Source organism: Hippopotamus amphibius, chromosome 6 (assembly GCF_030028045.1).
Source record: "Hippopotamus amphibius kiboko isolate mHipAmp2 chromosome 6, mHipAmp2.hap2, whole genome shotgun sequence".
Taxonomy (NCBI): domain Eukaryota; kingdom Metazoa; phylum Chordata; class Mammalia; order Artiodactyla; family Hippopotamidae; genus Hippopotamus; species Hippopotamus amphibius.
This window is the reverse complement of record NC_080191.1, coordinates 21337458-21359005: the sequence shown is the minus strand read 5'-3', so window position 1 is coordinate 21359005 and position 21548 is coordinate 21337458. Positions and strand designations below refer to the sequence as shown.

General features: G+C 34.3%; 1 protein-coding gene across 8 annotated transcripts in view; it reads left to right on the top strand.

Annotated features, from left to right (window-relative positions):
* REV3L (REV3 like, DNA directed polymerase zeta catalytic subunit) overlaps window positions 1-21548 on the top strand; it is a 176626-nt gene that overhangs the window by 73829 nt on the left and 81249 nt on the right. For all 8 annotated transcript variants that reach the window (XR_009054327.1, XM_057739215.1, XM_057739216.1 and 5 more), the window contains 3 exons: window positions 7978-8097; window positions 10753-10990; window positions 20791-20933. Coding sequence is in view for 7 of the 8 variants with exons in the window: in XM_057739215.1 (XP_057595198.1) it covers window positions 7978-8097; window positions 10753-10990; window positions 20791-20933 (501 nt within the window). In the remaining variant the exon portion in view is untranslated. The remainder of the gene's footprint in view (window positions 1-7977; window positions 8098-10752; window positions 10991-20790; window positions 20934-21548) is intronic.

Genomic DNA, 21548 nt, shown 5'->3' with positions numbered 1-21548 from the left:
CTCTTTTTACTGCTGCATTGGCAGCAGGAGCTCTTTTAACTGTATTAAACAACTAGAAATGAGCACTTATACCCATCCAGGGCTTCCTCCTTCCCTAGAGTTGCATCCTAGCATTGTGCCCTCTGTGACTTATGGCAGGTTGTACCCTCTCCTGAATACTGTAATGGCAGCCTTCTGGCTCAGAGCTCTACTTCCATTTGCTTTGTCTTAGCATCTGCGAGCCCCATCCTAATCAAAATGTGCCCAGAATTTCCATACTATTATTTTTTGTGCATTTTTAATATCTACTATGATAGCCTCCAGCCACACTGAGCTGGCTGCCTGACTGAGCAGTTTATTTCCTCGGGTACCAGTGATTTTATTAGTGTTCTCATTACAGAGTTGCTTAAGTTTTGTCTTAGCCTTGTATTTTCCTTATAAGCTCAATTTTAGTGCTCAATTTTTCAGATTTTGAGGTATGTTAACAATAAAACTATCGCATTTGGTAGTAAAGCCAGTATTACGAAGTTGCTCTATAAAATGATTGTACCTAAGTTTATATTCCCACGATTTGTTAGAGCTTATAATTCCCTACATCCTGAACAATATTTGATAGTGTAAGAAGTAAAAAATTTTTTGCCATTCTCATTCTTTGAAATCTAAATCTCCTTAGTTTAATCTGTATTTCCTGATTACTAATAAGTTTGAGCATTTGGTTCTCTGTATCTGAGAATTGCTTATTCATGTTTTTTGCTCATTTTCTAATTGGATTAGTAGTCTTTTTCTTATTTTTTTTAGGAATTCCTCATATTTTCTAGATATCAAGCCTTTGTCAGTTATATTTATTGTAGAGATATTTTCTCCTCATCTAGACTTGTACTTTAAAGTCTCCACAAATTTTTTTTTAGCTTTTCCCCCCATTTTTTTCCCTTTTTTTTTTAAAGTGTTTTATGTGTCTTCAATTTTAACATTATATTTAACAGTTTTTTTCCTTTACTGTTTGGTTTTTATACTTGCTTTACAATTCCTTCCCTATCCTGCTGTAATGAAAGATTTCATCCTTAAGGCTTATGTGTGCTTACAGTTTGGTTTTTTGCATGTAGGTTTCAATTCATCTGACATTTTACTTGGGTATATAGTAAGGATCTTATTGTTATTTATTTTTCTAGATATAAAGAGCTAGTGGTTCCAACATATTTAATGAAAAGTTTTTTTTTCCCAACTAAGTTCCCCAACCTCAGTTGTGTTCTCCCATGTTAATATCATACTGTTGTAATTACTGTTACTTTGTGAATATTGATATATATCAGGAGCAGATCTTCCCTGTTTAGCTTCAGAATTATCTTATTTACCCTTGATCTTTTAAAAAAGCTCTCCCATGTTAATTTTAAGATCAGATTGTTTTGTTTCTTGAAAGAACCCTTTTGAGATTTTATTAGAAATTTATTGAGTTTATAGACTGATTTAGAAACATTTAAAATCTTTCTATATACCAAATTATCTCATTTATGAACATGATATATTTCTCAGTTTACTTGGTCTTCTTTCATGTCTTTCAGTAAAGTTTTGCAATTTTTCTGGTAAAATTATTTTATATCTTTTGTTAGATATACTCCAGGTGCCTTATAATTATTGTAGTTGTAAGTTTATCTTTCAAAAATTACATCTTCTAATTGCTGGTATTAGGAACTTCACTGACCTGTGTGTCAGTCTTATACCCAACAACTTTCATTAGTGCTGATATGTCTTTTCCATTGGATTTTCTGTGTATGGAGTCATCACCAGAAAATAACTTTATTACTTCCCTTCCCATCCTTATAGTTTTTCTTTTTTAATGTTTTAATTCACTGCTTAAGAACTCTACTGTCATGTTAAGTAGATATGAAAAAAGTGTTTTTCCTGGCTTTAAAGGGAATGCTGGGCTTCCTAGGTGGTGCGGTGGTTAAGAATCCACCTGCCAATGCAAGGAACACAGGTTCAATCCCTGCTCCAGGAATATCCCACATGCCGTGGAGCAACTAAGCCCGTATGCCACAAGTACTGAGCCTATGCTCTGGACCCTGTGAGCCACAACTATTAAGCCCATGTGCTGCAACTACTGAAGCCCACACGCCTAGAGCCTGTGCTCCACAACAAGAGAAGCCAGCACAGTGAGAAGCCCGTGCACCACAACGAAGAGTAGCCCCCACTCCCCACAACTGGAGAAAGCCTGTGTGCAGCAACGAAGACCCAACACAGCCAATAAATAAATAATAAATAAATTTATAGAAAATAAATAAAAATAAAGGGAATGCTTTTTTTTCTTTCTTTTTTTGGGGGGGGGCTGCGTTGGGTCTTTGCTGCACGGGGGCTTTCTCTAGTTGTGGCGAGTGGAGGCTACCCTTCATTGAGGAGCGTGGGCTTCTCATTACAGTGGCTTCTCTTGTTGCAGAGCACGGGCTTTAGGTGTGTGGGATCAGTAGTTGTGGCTTGACGGCTTTAGAGTGCAGGCTCAGTAGTTGTGGTGCATTGCTTTAGTTGCTCTGAAGCATGTGGGATCTTCCTGGCCCAGGGCTTGAACCCATGTCCCCTGCATTGGCAAGTGGATTCTTAACCACTGTGCCACCAGGGAAGTCCCTAAAGGAAATGCTTTTATATTTTATAATTAAGTATGAATTTTACTACAGGATGTTGGTAGATAGATTTTAATCAGTTTATTATCTCTTCTGTTTCTTGCTTGCTAGGAAGTTTGGGTTTTTTTAAATCATGAATGGATATTAAATTTTACCAATTTTTTTTCTGAATTTATTGACATAATCAGTGTTTCTCTTTTACTCTGTTAATATGGTAGTTACATGAATAATGTTAATGTATCTAATGTTAAACTGTCTTTGCACTCCTAAAACAAATCCTTCTTTGTCATAATACAGTGTTTTTTTTTTTTTAATGTTGGTATATTCACTTTGCTGATATTTTGTTTAGAATTTTAAATTTTTTTTTCAGTAATTGAGAAGGATCCATACTTTGTCCCATTAAATGCGTTGTGGAGCTTTTCCTATTTTTTTAACTCTCCTTTCAAGAGTTCTTTTTTTTTTTTTTTTTTTTTTTAATAGTTGTGGCACATGGGCTTAGTTGCTCCATGGCATGTGGAATCTTCCCAGGGCAGGGCTCGAACCCGTATCCCCTGCATTGGCAGGCGGATTCTTTACCACTGCGCCACCTAGGAAGTCCGTTTCAAGAGTTTTTATTAGATTGATATAATCTGTTTCTTAGAGATTTGATAGATCTCATCTGTAAAACCATCTAAATTTACATAGTTTTTTTGTGGGTTGATTTTACGTGGTGGGGGAAGAGAGAGCGGAATGGGAAGTAAAGGGATTGGATTTTAAACTAATTCAGCTTCTTTAATTGTTACAGGTCTACTCAAGTTTTCTATTTCTGTTTGAATCAGAGTTTATATCAATTTTTCCTAAGAAATTATCCATTTCATCTATTTTTCCATATTTTTGGTGTAAGATTGTCCATAGTATTACTTTTACCATGTCTCTTTTACCTTTGGCATTTCCCCTTTTATTTCTAATGTTTATGCCTTCTATTTTGTTGGGATCATTCTTGCCGATCTTGTCTATTTTATTGTTAGTTTTAGAGCAAGATTGTGTTTTCACTGATCTCTTTTTGTTTTGGGATGACCTGTTTTTTTTGTAGTTTTTTTATTTGTTCTTTCGTTTTGACTAAACACTCTATTAGCCCAGCTGTGTCCAGGGATGTGTTAAAAATATTTCTTCTTGAAGCTTCTAACTCTCTTTTAAAAACTGTTGAAAACACTTAGTTTTAAAGCTGAATATCAGAAGCAGAAAAATTGAACTGTTTCCAGTTAGCTTTCTTATAACTGCTTGCCATGTTTTGCTCTAGTCTTTTTTTCCTACTATGTGCTTTTTATTCTCCTCTCCCTTTGATTAGATTATGAGATTCATTTTATCTTATAAAAATTATGTAATCCCTCTGCACATTAGACCTTCTATAAAAATCACATGGTGAAAGACATATTTTTAAATCATGAATAAAGATTTTGAGAAATAGTAAGTTAATGTAAAATGAATTATTTAAAAATTTTAAACTATAGAAGAATTTTATTCAAATCAGTTTTTTTTGTTTTATAAATTTTATTTTGTTTTTTATAAGTGATGAAATTTTTTAAAAAATTTTATTGAAGTGTAGTTGATTTACTGTTGTGTGTAATTTCTGCTGTACAGCAAAGTGACTCCATTATACATACATTCTTTTTCATATTCTTTTCTATTATGGTTTATTACAGGATATTGAATATAGTTCCCGGTGCTTTATAGTAGGACCTTGTTGTTTATCCTATGTATAATAGTTTGCATCTGCTAATCATAAACCCCCAATCCTACCCCCACTCCCCCGGCAACCACAAGTCTGTTCTCTATATCTGTGAGTCTGTTTCTTTTCATAGATAAGTTCATTTGTGTCATATTTTAGATTCCACATATAAAGTGATATCATATGGTATTTGTCTTTCTCTTTCTGACTTACTTTACTTATTATGATAATCTCTAGGTCCATCCATGTTGCTGAAAATGGCATTTCATTCTTTTTAATGGCAGAGTAACAGTCCAGTGTGTGTGTGTGTGTGTGTGTATCACATCTTTATCCATTCATCTGTCGATGGACATTTAGGTTGTTTCCATGTCTATTGTGAGTAGTGTGTCTATGAACATAGGGGTGCATGTATCTTTTTGAATTATAGTTTTGTCTGGGTATGTGCCCAGGAATGGGTTTGCTGGATCATATGGCAACTCTATTTTTAGTTTTTTGAGGAACCTCCATACTATTTTCTGTGGTGGCTGCACCAATTTACATTCCCACCAACAGTGTAGCAGTATAGCAGGGTTCCCTTTTTTCTGCACCCTCTCCAGCATTCATTATTTGTAAACTTTTTAATGATGGCCATTCTGACTGGTGTGAGGTTGTACTTCATTGTAGTTTTGATTTGTATTTCTCTAATAATTAGTGATGTTGAGCTCTTTTCATGTGCCTATTGGCTGTCTGTGTGTCTTCTTTAGAGAAATGCTTGTTTAGGTCTTCTGCCCATTTTTCATTTGGGATGTTTGCTTTTTTGTTACTGAATTGTAGAAGGTGTTTGTATATTTTGGAAATTAAGTCCTTGTTAGTCACATCATTTACTAATATTTTCTCCCATTCTTTGGGTTGCCTTTTCGTTTTGTTTATGATTTCCTTTGCTGTGCAAAAGCTTATGTTTGATTAGGTCCCATTTGTTTATTTTTGCTTTTATTTCTATTGCTGTGGGAGACTGTCCTAAGAAAACATTGCTACAATTTATGTCAGAGAATGTTTTGTCTATGTTCTCTTCTAGGAGTTTTGTGGTGTGATGTCTTATATTTAAGTTTTTAAGCCATTTTCAGTTTATTTTTGTGTATGGTGTGAGGGTGTATTCTAGCTTCATTGATTTACATGTGGCTGTCCAACTTTCCCAACACCACTTGCTGAAGAGTCTATCTTTTCCCTATCGTATGTTCTTGCCTCCTTTGTTGAAGATTAATTGTCCATATGTGTGTGGGTTTATCTGGGCTCTCTGTTCTGTTCCATTGATCTATATGTCTGTTTTTGTGCCAATACCACACTGTTTTGACTACTGTAACTTTGTAGTACTGTCAGAAGTCTGGGAGGGTTATGCCTCCTGTTTTGTTTTTTTTTTTCCCTCAGGATTGCTTTGGCAGTTCTGGGTCTTTTATGATTCCATATAAATTTTAGGAATATTTGTTCTAGTTCTGTAAAAAATGTCATGGGTATTTTGATAGGTATTGCATTAAATCTGTATATTGCTTTGGGTAGTATAGCCATTTTAAAAATGGTAATTTTTCCAATCCAAGAGCATGGGGTATCTTTTCATTTCTTTGAGTCGTCTTCAGTTTCCTTTATTAATGTATTGTGTCAATAGTTCTCAACATAAAAATATTTCAACTCCTTGGTGATGTTTATTCTTAAGTATTTTTTTTTGATGTGATTTTAAAAGGGACTGTTTGTTTACATTCCCTTTTTGATATTCATTGTTTAGTGTAAAGAAATGCAACCAATTTCTGTATGTTAATCTTGTATCCTGCTACCTTGGTATATTTGTTTATTAGTTCTAGTAGTTTTTGTGTGGATCTTTAGGGTTTTCTATATATAGTATCATGTCATCCACATATAATGACAATTTTACCTCTTCCCTACCAATTTGAATACCTTTTATTTCTTTTTCTTATCTGATTGCTGTTGCTAGGGCTTCCAGTACTGTGTTGAAGAGAAATGGTGAGAGTGGAATCATTGTATTGTTCCAGATTTTAGCAAGAAGGCTTTCAGCTTTTCATCATTGAGTATTACATTGGCTGTGGATTTGTCATAAATAGCTTTTGTTATGTTGAGATATGTTCCCTCTATACCAGCTTTCATATAGAATGGATGTTGAATTTTATCAGATACTTTTTCTACATTTACTGAAATGATCATGTGGTTTTTGTCTTTTGTTGATATGGTGTATCATATTGATTGATTTGCATATGTTGAACCAGCTTGGTTGTGGTGTATGATCTTTTTTATGTGTTGTTGGATGCAGTTTGCTAATATTTTATTGAGAATTTTTGCATCTATATTCATCAAAGATGTTGGCCTGCAATTTTCTTTTTTGGTAGTGTCTTTGTATAGTTTTGTTATGAGGGTAATGATGGCTTCATAGAATGTCTTTGGGAGTGTTCCTTCCTCTTCAGTCTTTTGGAAGAGTCTGAGAAGCATTGGTATAAGTTCTTTTTATTACAGATTCTGTTTCACTTCTAGTGATTGGTTGGCCTGTTCAAGTTATCTGTTTCTTCTTGTTTCAGTTTTGGAGGGCTGTATGTTTCTATAAAGTTGTCCATTTCTTCCAGCTTGTCTAAGTGTTCATAGTATTGTCTAATTTTTTTGTATTTCTTCAGTATCAGATTTCTCCTCTTTGATTTCTTATTTTGTTTATTTGGGTCTTCTCTCTTTTTTTCTTGGTGAGCGTGGCCAGAGGTTTGGCAATTTTGTTTACCTTTCCAAAGAATTAGCTTTTTTTTAAAATATATATATGTATATTTTAATTTATTTACTTATTTCTGGCTGTGTCGGGTCTTAGTTGTGGCATGCAGAATCTTCGTTGAGGCATGTGGGATCCTTTGGTGTGGTGCTTGGGCTCTTCTTTGTGGCATGCAAGTTTTTTCTCTTTTCTAGTTGTAGCGCTTGGGCTCCAGGTTCCAGAGCATGTAGGCTCTGTAGTTTGCAGCATGCAGGCTCTCTAGTTGAGGCTCAGTAGTTGTGGTGCACAGGCTTAGTTGCCCCATGGCATGTGGGATCTTAGTTTCCTGACCAGGGATCAAACCTGCATTCCCTGCATTGGAAGGCAGATTCTTTACCACTGGACCATCAGGGAAGTCCCTCAGCTTTTGGTTTTATTGATTTTTTTCTATTTTTTTAAATCTCTATTTTATTTATTTCCTCTCTTATCTTTAATTCTTTCCTTCTGCTGACTTTAGGTTTTGTTTGTTCTTTTTCTAATTCTTTTAGGTGGGGGGTTAGATTGTTTACTTCAGCTTTTTCTTTTTTGTTAAGGAAGGCCTATATCACTATGAACTTCCCTCTAAGAACTGGTTTTACAAATTTTAATGTTCAGTGATTTTTATCAGAGTTTAATAACTGTACACAGTAGGTAGGATTTAGAAGCTAAAGAGATTGTAAATATTTAGTGATTCACAGTTTCAGGGTTTTGTTTTATTTTGTTTTTTAATTACTTTATGTGACTGGTTAGATAGTCCCATGGCTTTCATTAAGTATTATTATGTCTTTATTTAATATATATTGCTAACACTTCAAATTTTAAATAGGTTTACATTGTAATGTTTCCTAATTTACACAAATTCTAAACAGTAAATTTCAGATTTAGGTCATTTACTTTAATGTTTTTGTATTCTTTGTCCTCTTAAGGTCATACTGGACACAAAGTAGAGGAAGCTCTTATTAATGAAGAAGCAATTTTGAACCTCATAGAAAACAGTCAGACTTTTCAGCCTTTGACCCAAAGACTGAGTGAGTCACCAATTTTCTGTAAGTAACAACTCTGCCATAAATTTTCAGTATCTTAAATCAACAAAAGTGTGTATGTCTCGTGATTCTTTTTTCTTTAATTTGAAGAGGTTAATATTGCATGTTCAATAAATTCTTGCTCAGTATAAAAATGAAATCTTGCATTGAGATGTAGTAGCTTCTTTTTTGTTTTCTACACAGCTTTTTCTGAAAAACAGTTGTGAAAGAAAATAATTTTTTTTTTTAACTTCACCTTGTTTGGAAGAAAACCGTATTGCTTTAAGGGGAAATGTGCTTATTTTGAATTAAAACTCTCCAAAGTTAAGTACATTAATAAAATACCATAATTGATATTACTTTCTTGGTAAGTATCAGAAATTTCCCTTTCAAGCCATTAATTTTTGACTAGCATAGAACATTGATAGTTATTTCTGAGTATCTTTGCATCTCTGTAAATGCATTTTCATTAATATGATAAATCATTTGCTAGATTTCATGTCAATAATTTAGTCTAAATTACTGACATCTTTTTCAGAAATTTAAGTTTTCATTGTAAAAAGTGAGATATCATTGAACTTCATGCCTCTTGTTTTGCTTGATATAGTGATTTTATGTTTCTTGCTCACTTTCTGTTTTTCCATTCTTACTGTATCAAATGGGGTTTGGCATCAAATGTTATCCTACCTCACTATAGCGTCCTTTCTGTTATTTACATTTTCATGTGAGTGGAAGATTAGTTGAATGACTAGGGACAATACCAAAGTTATTGTACGCAGTCATATTTCAAGAACATTTTGTATGGAAGTAGGTAACTTTTTTTCTTTTTTAAATGAATGACATGACATATGTAGAAAGAAATGATCCCAAAACCACATTTAAAAATTAATTTGAAGTTTATAATCTAAATGTTTTATTTCTCTATCTGAGTAAATAAATATGTATATACTCAAATTATATTTTAATTATAATAAAACAGTTAAAGAAATTGGAGAGGGAGAGATGTATCCTTATTTTATTATATTGGGCAAATATAATGTATCATCAGCTGATATAATTCCACCTTGTGTAAGATTACAAAAATACAATCCCAATGTTAGTCAAAGATCTGAGAGTCAAATATCTATAAGTCATTTGCTAATACCTTTTTTAAGGTATGAGGCAGGAAAAATAAACTGCAGTTCTAGGTTTAAGAAATGGATTTTTGTCAAAATGGCTCTTATAAGCAAATATCTTCAATTTTGCCTTATATTTGGTAGCATGATTGAACCAGTTCCTTCAGTCAACAAAGGAAACCTGAAACTTAATAGTTCAGTAAATGGGAACTATATTATCCCATTTTACAGAGAAGAAGGTTGTGTACTAGATTAGAACAAACCTGCATCTTTATGATCTTTTTTTTTTTTTAACAATGGCTTTTATTGGGATATAATTCACATACTGTAAAACTCACTTTCTACCATATACAGTTCAGTGGTTTTTAGCATTTCATGTATTTATGCAACCATTTCCACTATCTAATTCCAGGACATTTTTATCACCCTAAAAAGAAACCCCATACCCATTTGTAATCATTTCACATTTTTGCCCTCCTGTCAGCCTCTGGCAACCTCTAATCTATTTTCTCTTTTGCTGAATTTACCTATTTTGGGCATTTCATATAAATGGAATCATATAACCTTTTGTTTCTTGATTCTTTCACTTAGCATAATGTTTTCAAGATTCATTCATATTGAGGTATCTATAAGTACTGCATTCCTGTTTACTACTGAATAATGTTGCATCATATGGATATATACTATATTTCATTTTTCTGTCCTTCAGTTGATGAATATTTGGGTTGTTTCCACTTTTTTGGCTATTGTGAGTAATTCATGTATAGTTTTCATATGGACATATGTTTTAACTTCTCTTAGGTATATGCCTAGGAGTGAAATTACTGGGTCGCCCAGTAACTCAATGTTTAACATTTTGAGGAACTGCCAAACTTTTCTTTCCCAAAGCAACTGCACCATTTTACAATTTGACTAACAGTGTATGAGGGCTCCAATTTCTACACATCCTTGGCAACACTCGTTATCTGTCTTTGATTTCAGCAACCCTAGTGAATATGATGTGATATCTCAGTGGTCTTCAAGGATTTTATGTAATGTTACTAATCACTTTTAAAGCTGTTTTGTGTTTTTCAACTACAGGTTTTGTTTGACTATCCTGTGAGCTAAATAAAGCTTAAGTGAGGGATAAGGTGTTCATATGTATCATTTTTAAGCCACTTTCTTAGTATTAATTCATATATTTATTATATGTTTTATGTTTATTTTGATCACTTGTGATTATATTTGGTTTAGTCCTCCTCAGCCTTACTTGTGCAGTAAGAGATTGAGCAGCTTGTTAACATGCAATTCCTGGGGCCTACCTCAGAAATTCTAATTCAGTAGATGTGAGGTGGTATCTGGGAATTTTCTTTTTAATAAGGGCACAAAATCATTTCTAATGCATGTGGTCCAAGGATCACACTTTAATGGAAGAACTACACTGATATATAAATCTTTGTACAAGCTGTATTCTTTCAGCCTTTGCCAATATCTGTGATTCTTATTTTATATACAATTGATCCGAATTGTTGAGTTAGTTAGAAAATTTAAGGTATTTGTTGGTGATGCTTCACTTGTTTTATAGTGGACAGTAGTCCTGATGAGGCTCTGGTACATCTTCTTGCTGGTTTGGAAAATGACGGATATCAGGGGGGAAGAAATAGGATGCCATCATCATGTCGTTCCTTTGGAAACAGTAAAAATCCTCAAAATAGTGATGATGAAGAAAATGAACCACAAATTGAAAAAGAAGAAATGGAACTTAGTTTGGTGATGTCTCAGAGATGGGACAGCAATATTGAAGAACATTGTGCCAAAAAGAGGTAACTTTTTAGTTATTTCAGTTGCTTTAAAGACTTCCTTTTGTCATTATCACTGTTCTTTAGTCAGAAATTATTTCTTACTATTTTTCATAATAAAAGTACCTTATAAACTAAATTGACTTCTTTGAAATCTCTTTTAAATAGTACATAAACATCATGTTCCAAGCAAAATAAAATTTTGGTACATTTAAAAAGATTAACATAACTTTATTTTTTTCCATTGTTAATAAGATAAAATTGACATATACCACTGTGTGAATTTTCGATGTAGAGCGTAAAGGTTTGATTATATAGATTGTGAAATGATAACCACAGTAGGTTTAGTTAACATCCATCATCTCATATAAATACAATAAAAAGATGGAAAAAAATTTTTTTCTCTTTGTGATGAGAACTTTTAGGATTTACTCTCTTAACTTTCATATATATTATACAGCAGTGGTAACTCTAGTCATCGTGTTGTATTTTATATCTCTAGTACCTATTTATCTTATAACTGGAAGTTTGTGTCTTTTGACTGCCTTGCTCCAATTTGCGGTCTTCCCGTAAACCAAACTTAGAAATCATCTATTTATATATACAGTACTAACATGTGGGCCATAAATAGGGCAAAATAGAAGTACCTCCTTTTCTTGGAATTTTAGGAAAAAACAGTGCCCTCTGAGAGTTAAACTATAATGGGTCAGAGCAACAAATATAGAGTCAGCTTGAAGACAAGGAATGGCTTCTAGGTCTGTTTAGGTCAGAGGAGTTAAATGTGAGTGAATGAATGAATGAATGAATGTCAGAAGCAGTCACTGATATTGTTACATTTCTCAGAGAAAATGAAAAAAAAATGAATAAGATGGCAGTGTGGTTTTGGGTTTTTTTTTTTCTTTTTACATTTAACCTTTTTTTTTTATAGTTTACAATATTGTGTTAGTTTCAGGTGTATAGCAAAGTGATTAATTCTTTTCTTATATATTCTTTTATATATAATTTATATATATTATTTTATATGTATAATTTATATATATAATACATAATTTATATAATTTTATTATAATTGTAAAATATATATATAATTTATTCTTTTTCATATTATTTTCCATTATAGACTGATACGAGATATTGCATATAGTTCCCTGTGCTATACAGTAGGCCCTTGTTGTTTATCCATTTTATATAAACTAGTGTGTATATGTTAATCCAAAATTCCTAATTTATCTCTGCCCCCCTCCCCAACACTATCCCCTTTGGTAACCATAAGTTTGTTTTCTGTGTCTGTGAGTCTTTGTTTTGTAAATAAATTCATTTGTATCATGTTTTAGATTCCACATATACATGGTATTATATGATATTTGTCTTTCTCTGTCTGACTTATCTCCCACATCTTCTTTCCCCATTCATCTGTCAGTTGACATTAGGTTGCTTCCATGTCTTGGTATGAGGCAGTGCTGCTGTGAACATTGTGGTGCATGTATCTTTTCAAAGTAGAGTTTTCTCCAGATATATGTCCAGGAGAAGGATTGCAGAATCACATGGTAGCTCTTTTTTTAGTTTTGTTTTGTTCTTTGTTTGTTTGTTTTAGTTTTTTAAGGAACCTCCATACTGTTCCCCATAGTGGCTACACCAGTCTACATCCTCAGGCCAACAGTGTAGGAGGGTTCCATTCTCTCCACACCCTCTTCCGCGTTTGTTATTTGTAGTTTTTAATGACAGACATTCTGACTGCTATGAGGTGATACTTATTTTAGTTTTGATTTGCATTTGTCTAATAATTAGCAATATCGAGCATGTTTTTTTCATGCGCCTGTATGTCTTCTTTGAAGAAATGTCTATTTAGGTCTTCTGCCCATTTTTTGATTGGATTGTTTTTGTTTGTTTTTGTTTTTATATTAAGCTACTTGAGCTGTCTGTATATTTTGGAAATTAAGAGCTTATCGGTCACATCATTTGCAAATGTTTTCTTCCATTCCATAGATTGTCTTTTTGTTTGTGGTTTCCTTTGCTATGCAAAAGCTTTTAAGTTTAGTTAGGTCCCATTTGTTTATTTTTGTTTTTATTTCCATTATTCTAGCAGACAGATCCAAGAAAATCTTGCTGCAGTTTATGTCAGAGACTGTTCTGCTTATGTTTTCCTCTAGGAATTTTATAGTATTCAGTCTTAACATTTAGGTCTTTGATCAATTTTGAGTTTATTTTTGTAGAAGTGTATAGAATGTTCTAATTTCATTCTTTTACATGTAGCTGTCCAGTTTTCCCAGCACCACTTGTTGAAGAGATGGTCTTTGCTCTGTTGTATATTCTTGCCTTCTTTGTTGTAGATTAATTGACCTTAAGTGCACAAGTTTATTTCTGGACCCATACTGCTTGGATAACTGTAGTTTTGTAGTATAGTCTGAAGTCAGGGAGCATGATTCCTCCAGCTCTGTTCTTCCTTGCCAACATTGTTTTGGCTATTTGGAGTCTTTTTGTGTTGCCATACAAATTTTAAAATTTTTTATTCCAGTTCTCTGAAAAAAATCATTGGTAATTTGATCGGGATTGCATTGAATCTGTAGATTGCTTTGAATAGTATAGTCATTTTTAACAACATTGATTCTTTCAGTCCAAGAATGCAGTGTAGTTTTCCATCTGTTTGTGTCCTCTTTAATTTCCTTCATCGGTGTCATACAGTTTTTGGAGTATAGATCTTTTGCCCCTTTAAGTAGGCTTATACGTAGGTATTTTATTCTTTTTTATGCAGTGGTAAATGGGACTGTTTCCTCAGTTTCTCTTTCTGATATTTCATTGTTAGCATATAGAAATGCAACAGATTTCTGTATATTAATTTTGTATCCAGCAACTTTACCAAATTCATTGATGGCCTCTAGTAGTTTTTTTGGTGGCGTCTTTAGGATTTTCTATGTATAGCATCAAGTTATCTGCAAACAGTTTTACTTCTCTTCCAATTTGAATTCCTTTTATTTCTTTTTCTTCTGATTGCTGTGGCTAGGACTTCAAAACTATGTTGAATAAAAGTGGCAGGAGTGGGCATCCTTGTCTTTTTCCTGATCTTAGAGGAAATGCTTTCAGCTTTTAACCATTTAATGTGATGTTAGGTGTGGGTTTGTCATATATAGCCTTTATTATGTTGAGGTATGTTTCCTCTATGCCCACTTTCTGGAGAGTTTTTATCATAAATGGATGTTGAATTTTATCAAAAGCTTTTTCTGCATCTATGAGATTTTTATTGTTTAATTTATGTGTTATATCACATTGATTGATTTGCAGATATTGAAAAGTCCTTGCATCCCTGGGATAAATCTCACTTGATCATAGTGTATGGTATTTAATGTATTGTTGGAGTCAGCTTGCAAGTATTTTGCTGAGGATTTTTGCATCCATGTTCATCAGTAATATTGGCCTGTAATTTTATGTGATGCCTTTGGTTATTGTATCAGGGTGATGGATGCCTCATAGAATGAGTTTGAAAGCATTCCTTCCTCTGCAGTTTTTTGGAGTAGTGTCAGAAGGATAGGTGTTAACTCTTCTCTAAATATTAGGTAGATTTCACCAGTGAAGCCATCTGGTCCTGGACTTTTATTGTTGTGAGTTTTTAAATTACTGACTCAGTTTCAGTACTGGTAATTGGTCTGCTCATATTTTCTATTTCTATTTCTTTTAAGTTGTCCATTTTACTGACATGTAGTTTCTGTGGTGTCAGTTTTACCTTCTCCTTTTTCATTTCTGATTTTATTGATTTGGGCCCTCTTCCTTTTTTTCTTGGTAAGTCTGGCTAAAGATTTATCGATTTTGTTTATCTTTTCAAAGAATCAGCTTCTTAGTTTCATTGATCTTTTTTTTTTTTAATTTACTTTTTAAATTTTTTTATTGGCTGTCTTGGGTCTTCGTTGCTGTGCACAGGCTTTCTCTAGCTGCGGCAAGTGGGGGCTACTCTTCATTGTGGTGCACAGGCTCCTCAGTGTGGTGGCTTCTCTTGTTGCGGAGCATGGGCTCTAGGTGCATGGGCTTCAGTAGTTGCAGCACATGGGCTCAATAGTTGTGGCTCCCAGGCTTAGTTGCTCCACAGCACGTGGTATCTTCCTGGGGCAGGGATCAAACCCTTGTCCCCTGCACTGGCAGGCAGATTCTTAACCTCTGCACCACCTAGGAAGTCCCTGATCTTTTTTATTGTTTTTTAAGTCTCTATTTCCTTTATTTCTGCTCTGCTCTTTATGCTTTCTTCTACTAATTTTGGGTTTTGTTTGTTCTTCTTTCTCTAGTTGCTGTAGGTGTAAGATTAGGTTGTTTATTTGAGATTTTTCTTGTTTCCTGAGGTAAGCTTGTATCATTATAAACTTCCCTCTTAGAACTGCTTTTGCTACATCCCATAGGTTTTGGATCATAGTATTTTCATTTGACTCCAGGTATTTTTTTGATTTCCTCTTTGTTTTCTTCAGTGATTCATTGGTTGTTTAGTAACATATTGTTTAACCTCCACGTGTTTGTGATTTTTGCAGTTTTTTCTTGTAGTTGATTTTTAGCCTCATAGCATTCTGGTTGGAAAAGATGCTTTCCATGATTTCAGGTTTCTCAGATTTACCGGGGCTTGCTTTGTGGCCCAGTACGTAATCTGTCCTGGAAAATGTTCCATGTTCACTTGAGAAGAATGTGTATGCTGTTGCTTTTGGATAGAGTGCTCTATAAATATCAATTAAGTTCATCTGGTCTAATGTGTCATTTAAGGCCTGTGTTTCCTTATTGTTTTCCTGTCTGGGTGATCTGTCCATTGATGAAAGTGGGGCGTTAAAATCCCCCAGTATTATTGTGTTACTGTCAATTTCTCCTTTTATGCCTGTTAACATTTGCTTTATGTATTGAGGTGCTTCTATGTTGGGTACATACATATTTGCAATTGTTATATCTTCTTCTTGGATTGATCCTTTGATCATTATGCAGTGTCCTTGTCTCTTTTAACATCTTTATTTTAAAGTCTACTTTGTCTGATATAAGTATTGCTACTCTGCCTTGCTTTTGATTTCCATTTGTGTAGAATACCTTTTTCTATCCCCTCACTTTCAGTCTGTATGTGTCTCTAGATCTGAAGTGAATCTCTTGTAGGCAGCGTATATATGGGTCCTGTTTTCATATCCAGTCAGCCTGTCTGAGTCTTTTGGTTGGACCATTTAGCACATTTTTGTTTAAGGTATTTATTGATATATACGTTCCTATTGCCATTTTAATTGTTTTGGATTTGTTTTTGTTGGTCTTTTTTTCCCCTTTTATTCTCTTGTGATTTGATAACTGTCTTTAGTGTTGTGTTTGGATTCCTTTTTCTTTTTTTGTATTATACTATAGATTTTTGTTTTGTGGTTACCTTGAGGTTTTTGTATGGCAGTCTTTTATACATATGTGCTTATTTTGAGTAGCTGATCTCCTAATTTCAAATGCATTTTAGATATCTGTACTCTCCTCCTCTTTTGATTACTGTTTTTGATATTTTATGTCTAACTGTTTTGTGTATCCTTTAACTGCTTATTGTGGATACAGATGATTTTACTACTTTTGTCTGTTAACCTCCATACTAGCTTTGTGTGTGGATGATTTCGTACCTTTATTGTGTATTTGCCTTTACCAGTGAGCTTTTCCATTTTGTCATTTTCTTTTTTCTAGTTGTGACCTTTTCTTTTCCTCCTAGAGAAGTTCCTTTAGCATTTGTTGTAAAGCTGGTTTGGTTGTGCTGAATTCTTCTGGCTTTGCTTGTTTATAAAGCTTTTGATTTCTCTATCAAATCAAAGAGCCTTGCTGGGTAGGGTATTCTTGGGTGTAGGTTTTTCTCTTTCATCACTTTAAGTATATTGTGCCACTTTCTTCTGGTCTGCAGAGTTTCTGCTGAAAAATCAGCTGATAACCTTATGGGTATCTCCATTTCACTTAGTTCTTCTGGGGTTTTATATTGTTCCTTCCTCTGAAACATAGTCCTCTCTCTCCTCATTTTGTCTAAGTTGATATTTGTATTTTTATGTATGTGGTAGGTTAGTTATGTTTCTCAGCCTTGGAGAAGTGGCTCTCTGTAGGAGACATCCTAAGCATCCAAGCAGTACACTCCCCTCTCATCACCCAAGAGCCCAGACCCAGCTGGTCCCAGGGTGGTGTCTGGTCTGCATTTGTGGACTCGGTCTTGCTTGAAATTTTCTTGCTTCTGGTGTCTGCCCCCTGGTGTATGAGGCTGGTCTAGAGCATGGGTCAGCATCCCCCAGTAGCGGTCTGTGGCCTGTTAGGAACCGGGATACAAAACAGGAGGTGAGTGAGCAAAGCTTCGTCTGCCACTCCCCATTGCTCCCCATCACTCACGTTACTGCCTGAACCATCCCCCCAGTCATTTGCATTACCACCTGAACCATCCCCCTCCCCTCCCCTAACCCCCTGCTCCTGTCTGTGGAAAAATTGTCTTCCATGAAACTGGTCCCTGCTGCCAAAAATGTTGGGGACCACTGCTCCAGAGGCTTCCTGGCAGGTGGGGCCAGTGCCTGCCCACTGGTGGGTGGAGCTGGGTCTTGGCCTGTGGTGGGAGGGGCTGTGTCTAGGAGCTTGTCTAGAGGTGGCTGTGGGCTCAGAAAGTCCTTATGCAGCCTGTCTGCTGATGGATGGGGCTGTGTCCCCGCCCAGTTTGTTGTTTGGCCTGAGGCATCCCAGCATTGGAACCTACAGGCTATTCATTGGGCCTAGGTCTTGGGGCCAAGATGGTTAACCTCCAGGAGAGTTCATGCAGATGAATGCTCCCTGATATGTCTGCCACTAGTGTCTATGTCCCCAGGGTGAGCCACAGCCACCCCTGCCTCCACAGGAGACCCTCAAGACTCAAGCTCCTTGACCTAATTTTACCTGGGCCAGACAGAATCAGTATTCTATTTCCTGATAGACTTGACCCTCAGTAGTGTCATAAAAATGCCCTTTGCTGACATTTCCTAATCTGTTTAAAAAAAAAAAAAAAGAGGTGACAGACATACAGTTTCTTATAGCTATTCTATAAATTTGTCAATTTTTTTCTGTATAAACTTTATAAATCTTTTTATGAAATATTCTGTTTGGAAATGCCTCAACCACATCAACCTCTTTTGGAGCATAAGCAGTCCTAAATAATAATAGACAGTGGTATAAAATAGCTTTGTTCTTGTTTCTCTGGTTCTTATTTCTGTAATGGCACCACTTTGCCTTCAACTTCTGTAACTTCAGTATTGTATTTAACTTGCCCTCCTTTACACCTCTATCTGTTGTTAAGCCTGTCTAGTTTAGGCCTTCGTTATTATTCATCTGGAATACTATGAAATCACTTTTTAACTGGTGTGCTTACTTCTAGTTCTGCTCCCCTATAATGGGGTGATACTTGTAATTATTAAATAAACACTTTATGGGCACTTAGAAAGGGAAGCAGAGAATATCAAGGCCCTTCATGAGTTCAAGTCATGCTCTAGCCATTATATCCATTTTAAATATGGTTACTTAGGAAAATGTAATAATCGTATTGTCTTAACCTCAGCCAGATGTTTAAAAAAGTCTTACATAACATGTGGATAAGGATAGACACATGGTAGTAGTGACTGATTAGGTGGGTTCACAAAGAACTTGCATGATTTTGCATTCAAAAACCACTAAAATGCTGCTGTGTGTCACGTTTCGTGCTAGGTTGAAGTGAGATTGTCAGAAACATTGGAGATTGATAATTCATTGAATGACAGAATATAGGTTCAAAATATCTTATAACTAAAAAGGTGATGCCTAATAAAGCACAGAGTCATAGGTTTTTATGTTCAATCAGTCAGCTTCACAAATATAGACTAGATAGACCTATAGATTCATTCTGGGCTTGACAGTTTCTATGGGAAAGCCATAAATTTTCCTTTATTAAGAGCACAATAAATCTGTAGTGTTGTGTGGTTGCCAAAATAGTGAATTTAATTATTATCTACCAGCTGTATCTGGGGTAACATTTATTATTCTGACAGATTTTGCATTTTATTAGCAAAATAATTATAGTATTTATTTGATGTATTTAAGTCTTATTGTAATAAGTTGGATTTCTTCTTTTGTATTTTAGCAAAATTTGACTGATATTTTTATTTGATTGATTGTGTGGCATTTCATGATGCGTTTTTCTTATTTCCATTTGTTTTTCTTTCTCTTGTGTTTTCATTGTTTTATTTTGATATTGTCCCTTTGATTTTTACCTTCAACCTATTATTAGCATTTCTTCTACAATTTCTTAGATTATTCCTGGTTTAGCTGTTTATACTTTCATGCCTATATTAAGTAGATACACATTCAGATATGTAACATTCTTATAAAATCACTATCTCCTTTCACTATCTCCTTGTTCCCAGTAGTGCCAACATGTTTAAAATAATAGGCCTGGTTTATCCCATAATTAATTAATGCTTGTGTGTTCATTGACTGGACCAATTCTGTGAAAACCACCCAGGTTAACATTGGAGAAACCATCCTGAACATTTTATAAATGTATATTAGAGAGAGATTGAATAAGAGAAATATAGTGTCTAGAAAAGGACTCATTTAATTCTGTTGATACTTGTATATTGGCTGCTATATTCTGCCTAAGTACCATATTTTAAGAATATTAAAAAAGGAAAGGGAAAGAAAAGGATGAAAACTAGAAGGATTTGTGAACACTGTCGCTTTTAAAGAACAGGAGAAAGAATAGATATTGCTTGTTCTAATTAGACAGGAATTATGCAACAAATGATAATGCCTTCAAATATTTTAGAGGTTATCATGTGGAACATGGCATAGACCTGCTACATATGGCTACACAGGACAAAGGCAGAATGAAAGATTTTTGTGTAATATAGGAAGAAAATTACTAACAATTAGAGCCATTAATAACACAAAAGATTACCCTGTAAGACAGCAAGCCCCTTGTAACTGAGAATATAAAAGTGGAGATTGTAGGGTCTGTTAAAAATAAAATTTTTGCATTGGGTAGAACCCTAGACTAGATGACCTCTAAAAACTCTTTCATCTCTTAAGAGTAATCTTAGGACAGGTTGTGATTTGGGAAAGGCTTAATGGAAAAACTGTTCCATGTATAATAAAGTAATATTTTCAAATTTTTAAGACAAGTGAAAGAAAAAATTAAGGTATGGATAGAAAGTAAGTTTGCCCATCCAGATAGAAGGGAAAGTATTAAGCTAGGATCTAGTGAAAAATTTAAATCGATATGAGATGAAACTTAAGGAGAGTATCTGGGCTTCACAGTCCGTCTGCATTCCTCAGCAACCGTGCCTTATAGCCACTGCTGGGATTGACTCAACACCTGTACTGCTTCCTAGCCTGCCTCTGATTCCTTTCATTTTCTCTTTCAGCCCTGACATGAATACCCCCTTGCCTGTCTTTTTGTTTGTGCTTTCCAATTCATTATGTAATGATTGTGTATTTATGGAGACTTCTTAAAATATGCCAGGATGCCACCTTTTTAGAAATTACAGGGTTCTCACCCAAACTGTCATATGTATATCTAATGATAAGGTGAAGGGGAGACTATAAGGAAGAACATAATTAGATTTGGTAATCCAGGATATTGTGGAGCTGTGAATACAGGAATGATGGTGTCTTGTAGCTCACATGAAATGGACTATAACATCTATTTACAATAATTTTTGGTAGGGCATACAAAGTAAATCTTTTATTTTTAAAGTTATAATTTTCAAATCCTGTTTATTCAGTTTTACTATTTTAGCATCAAATTAGGCAAATTATTTGAGTCTGACATGCTTTTTTTCTAATGCTCATACTCATTGGTGAATCTTAATATTCTCTAGATCACTGTGCAGAAATACCCATAGAAGCTCAACTGAAGAAGATGATTCATCTTCAGAAGAAGAAATGGAATGGAATAATAACAGCTTGCTTCTAGCCAATCTTTCTATACCTCAGTTAGATGGAACTGCAGATGAAAATAGTGGTAAGTAAACTAGTCTACTGTGAGCATTTTGTTATTTAGGGGCTGAAAATATATTTGATTTTGAAAAATATAGTCATACTCTCTACATAGCTGGCTAAGTGAGACTATGACAATACTGTTAGATTTTCTCCTTCTCCAGGGTGTTTTCTTTTGAGAGAATTTAGATGTATGATTTTTTTTCTCATTTCTGATAGGATAGCATTTATTAATCACTGATTGAGAGCTTTATAAAGTTTAATCAGTTTATCATAACATTTAAGTAGCAAAGGAAACTATAAGAAATATGCTCAGTTTATTTGAAGTGATAATGTAAAGACATATGTTATCTTATGGAAAATTTTGAAGGCAACAGTATTTTTCCCTTCATTCTCCCAAAAGGCATGAATATTATCATCATCTATTTCTGATCAAAATACTGTGTTTAAAATAATGACTAGTAATCAAATGTAACTTACTCTCGATTATTTAGATTGCAGTATTATCCTAATGATAGGAATGACCTTTTTGTTGAGATAACTGTTATAAACATACAAATTTAATTTCATATAATTTCTTTCATGCTGATAGTATCATGGTATGGGAAAATATTTTAAAAGTTAAAAGAGTGGAAATGAA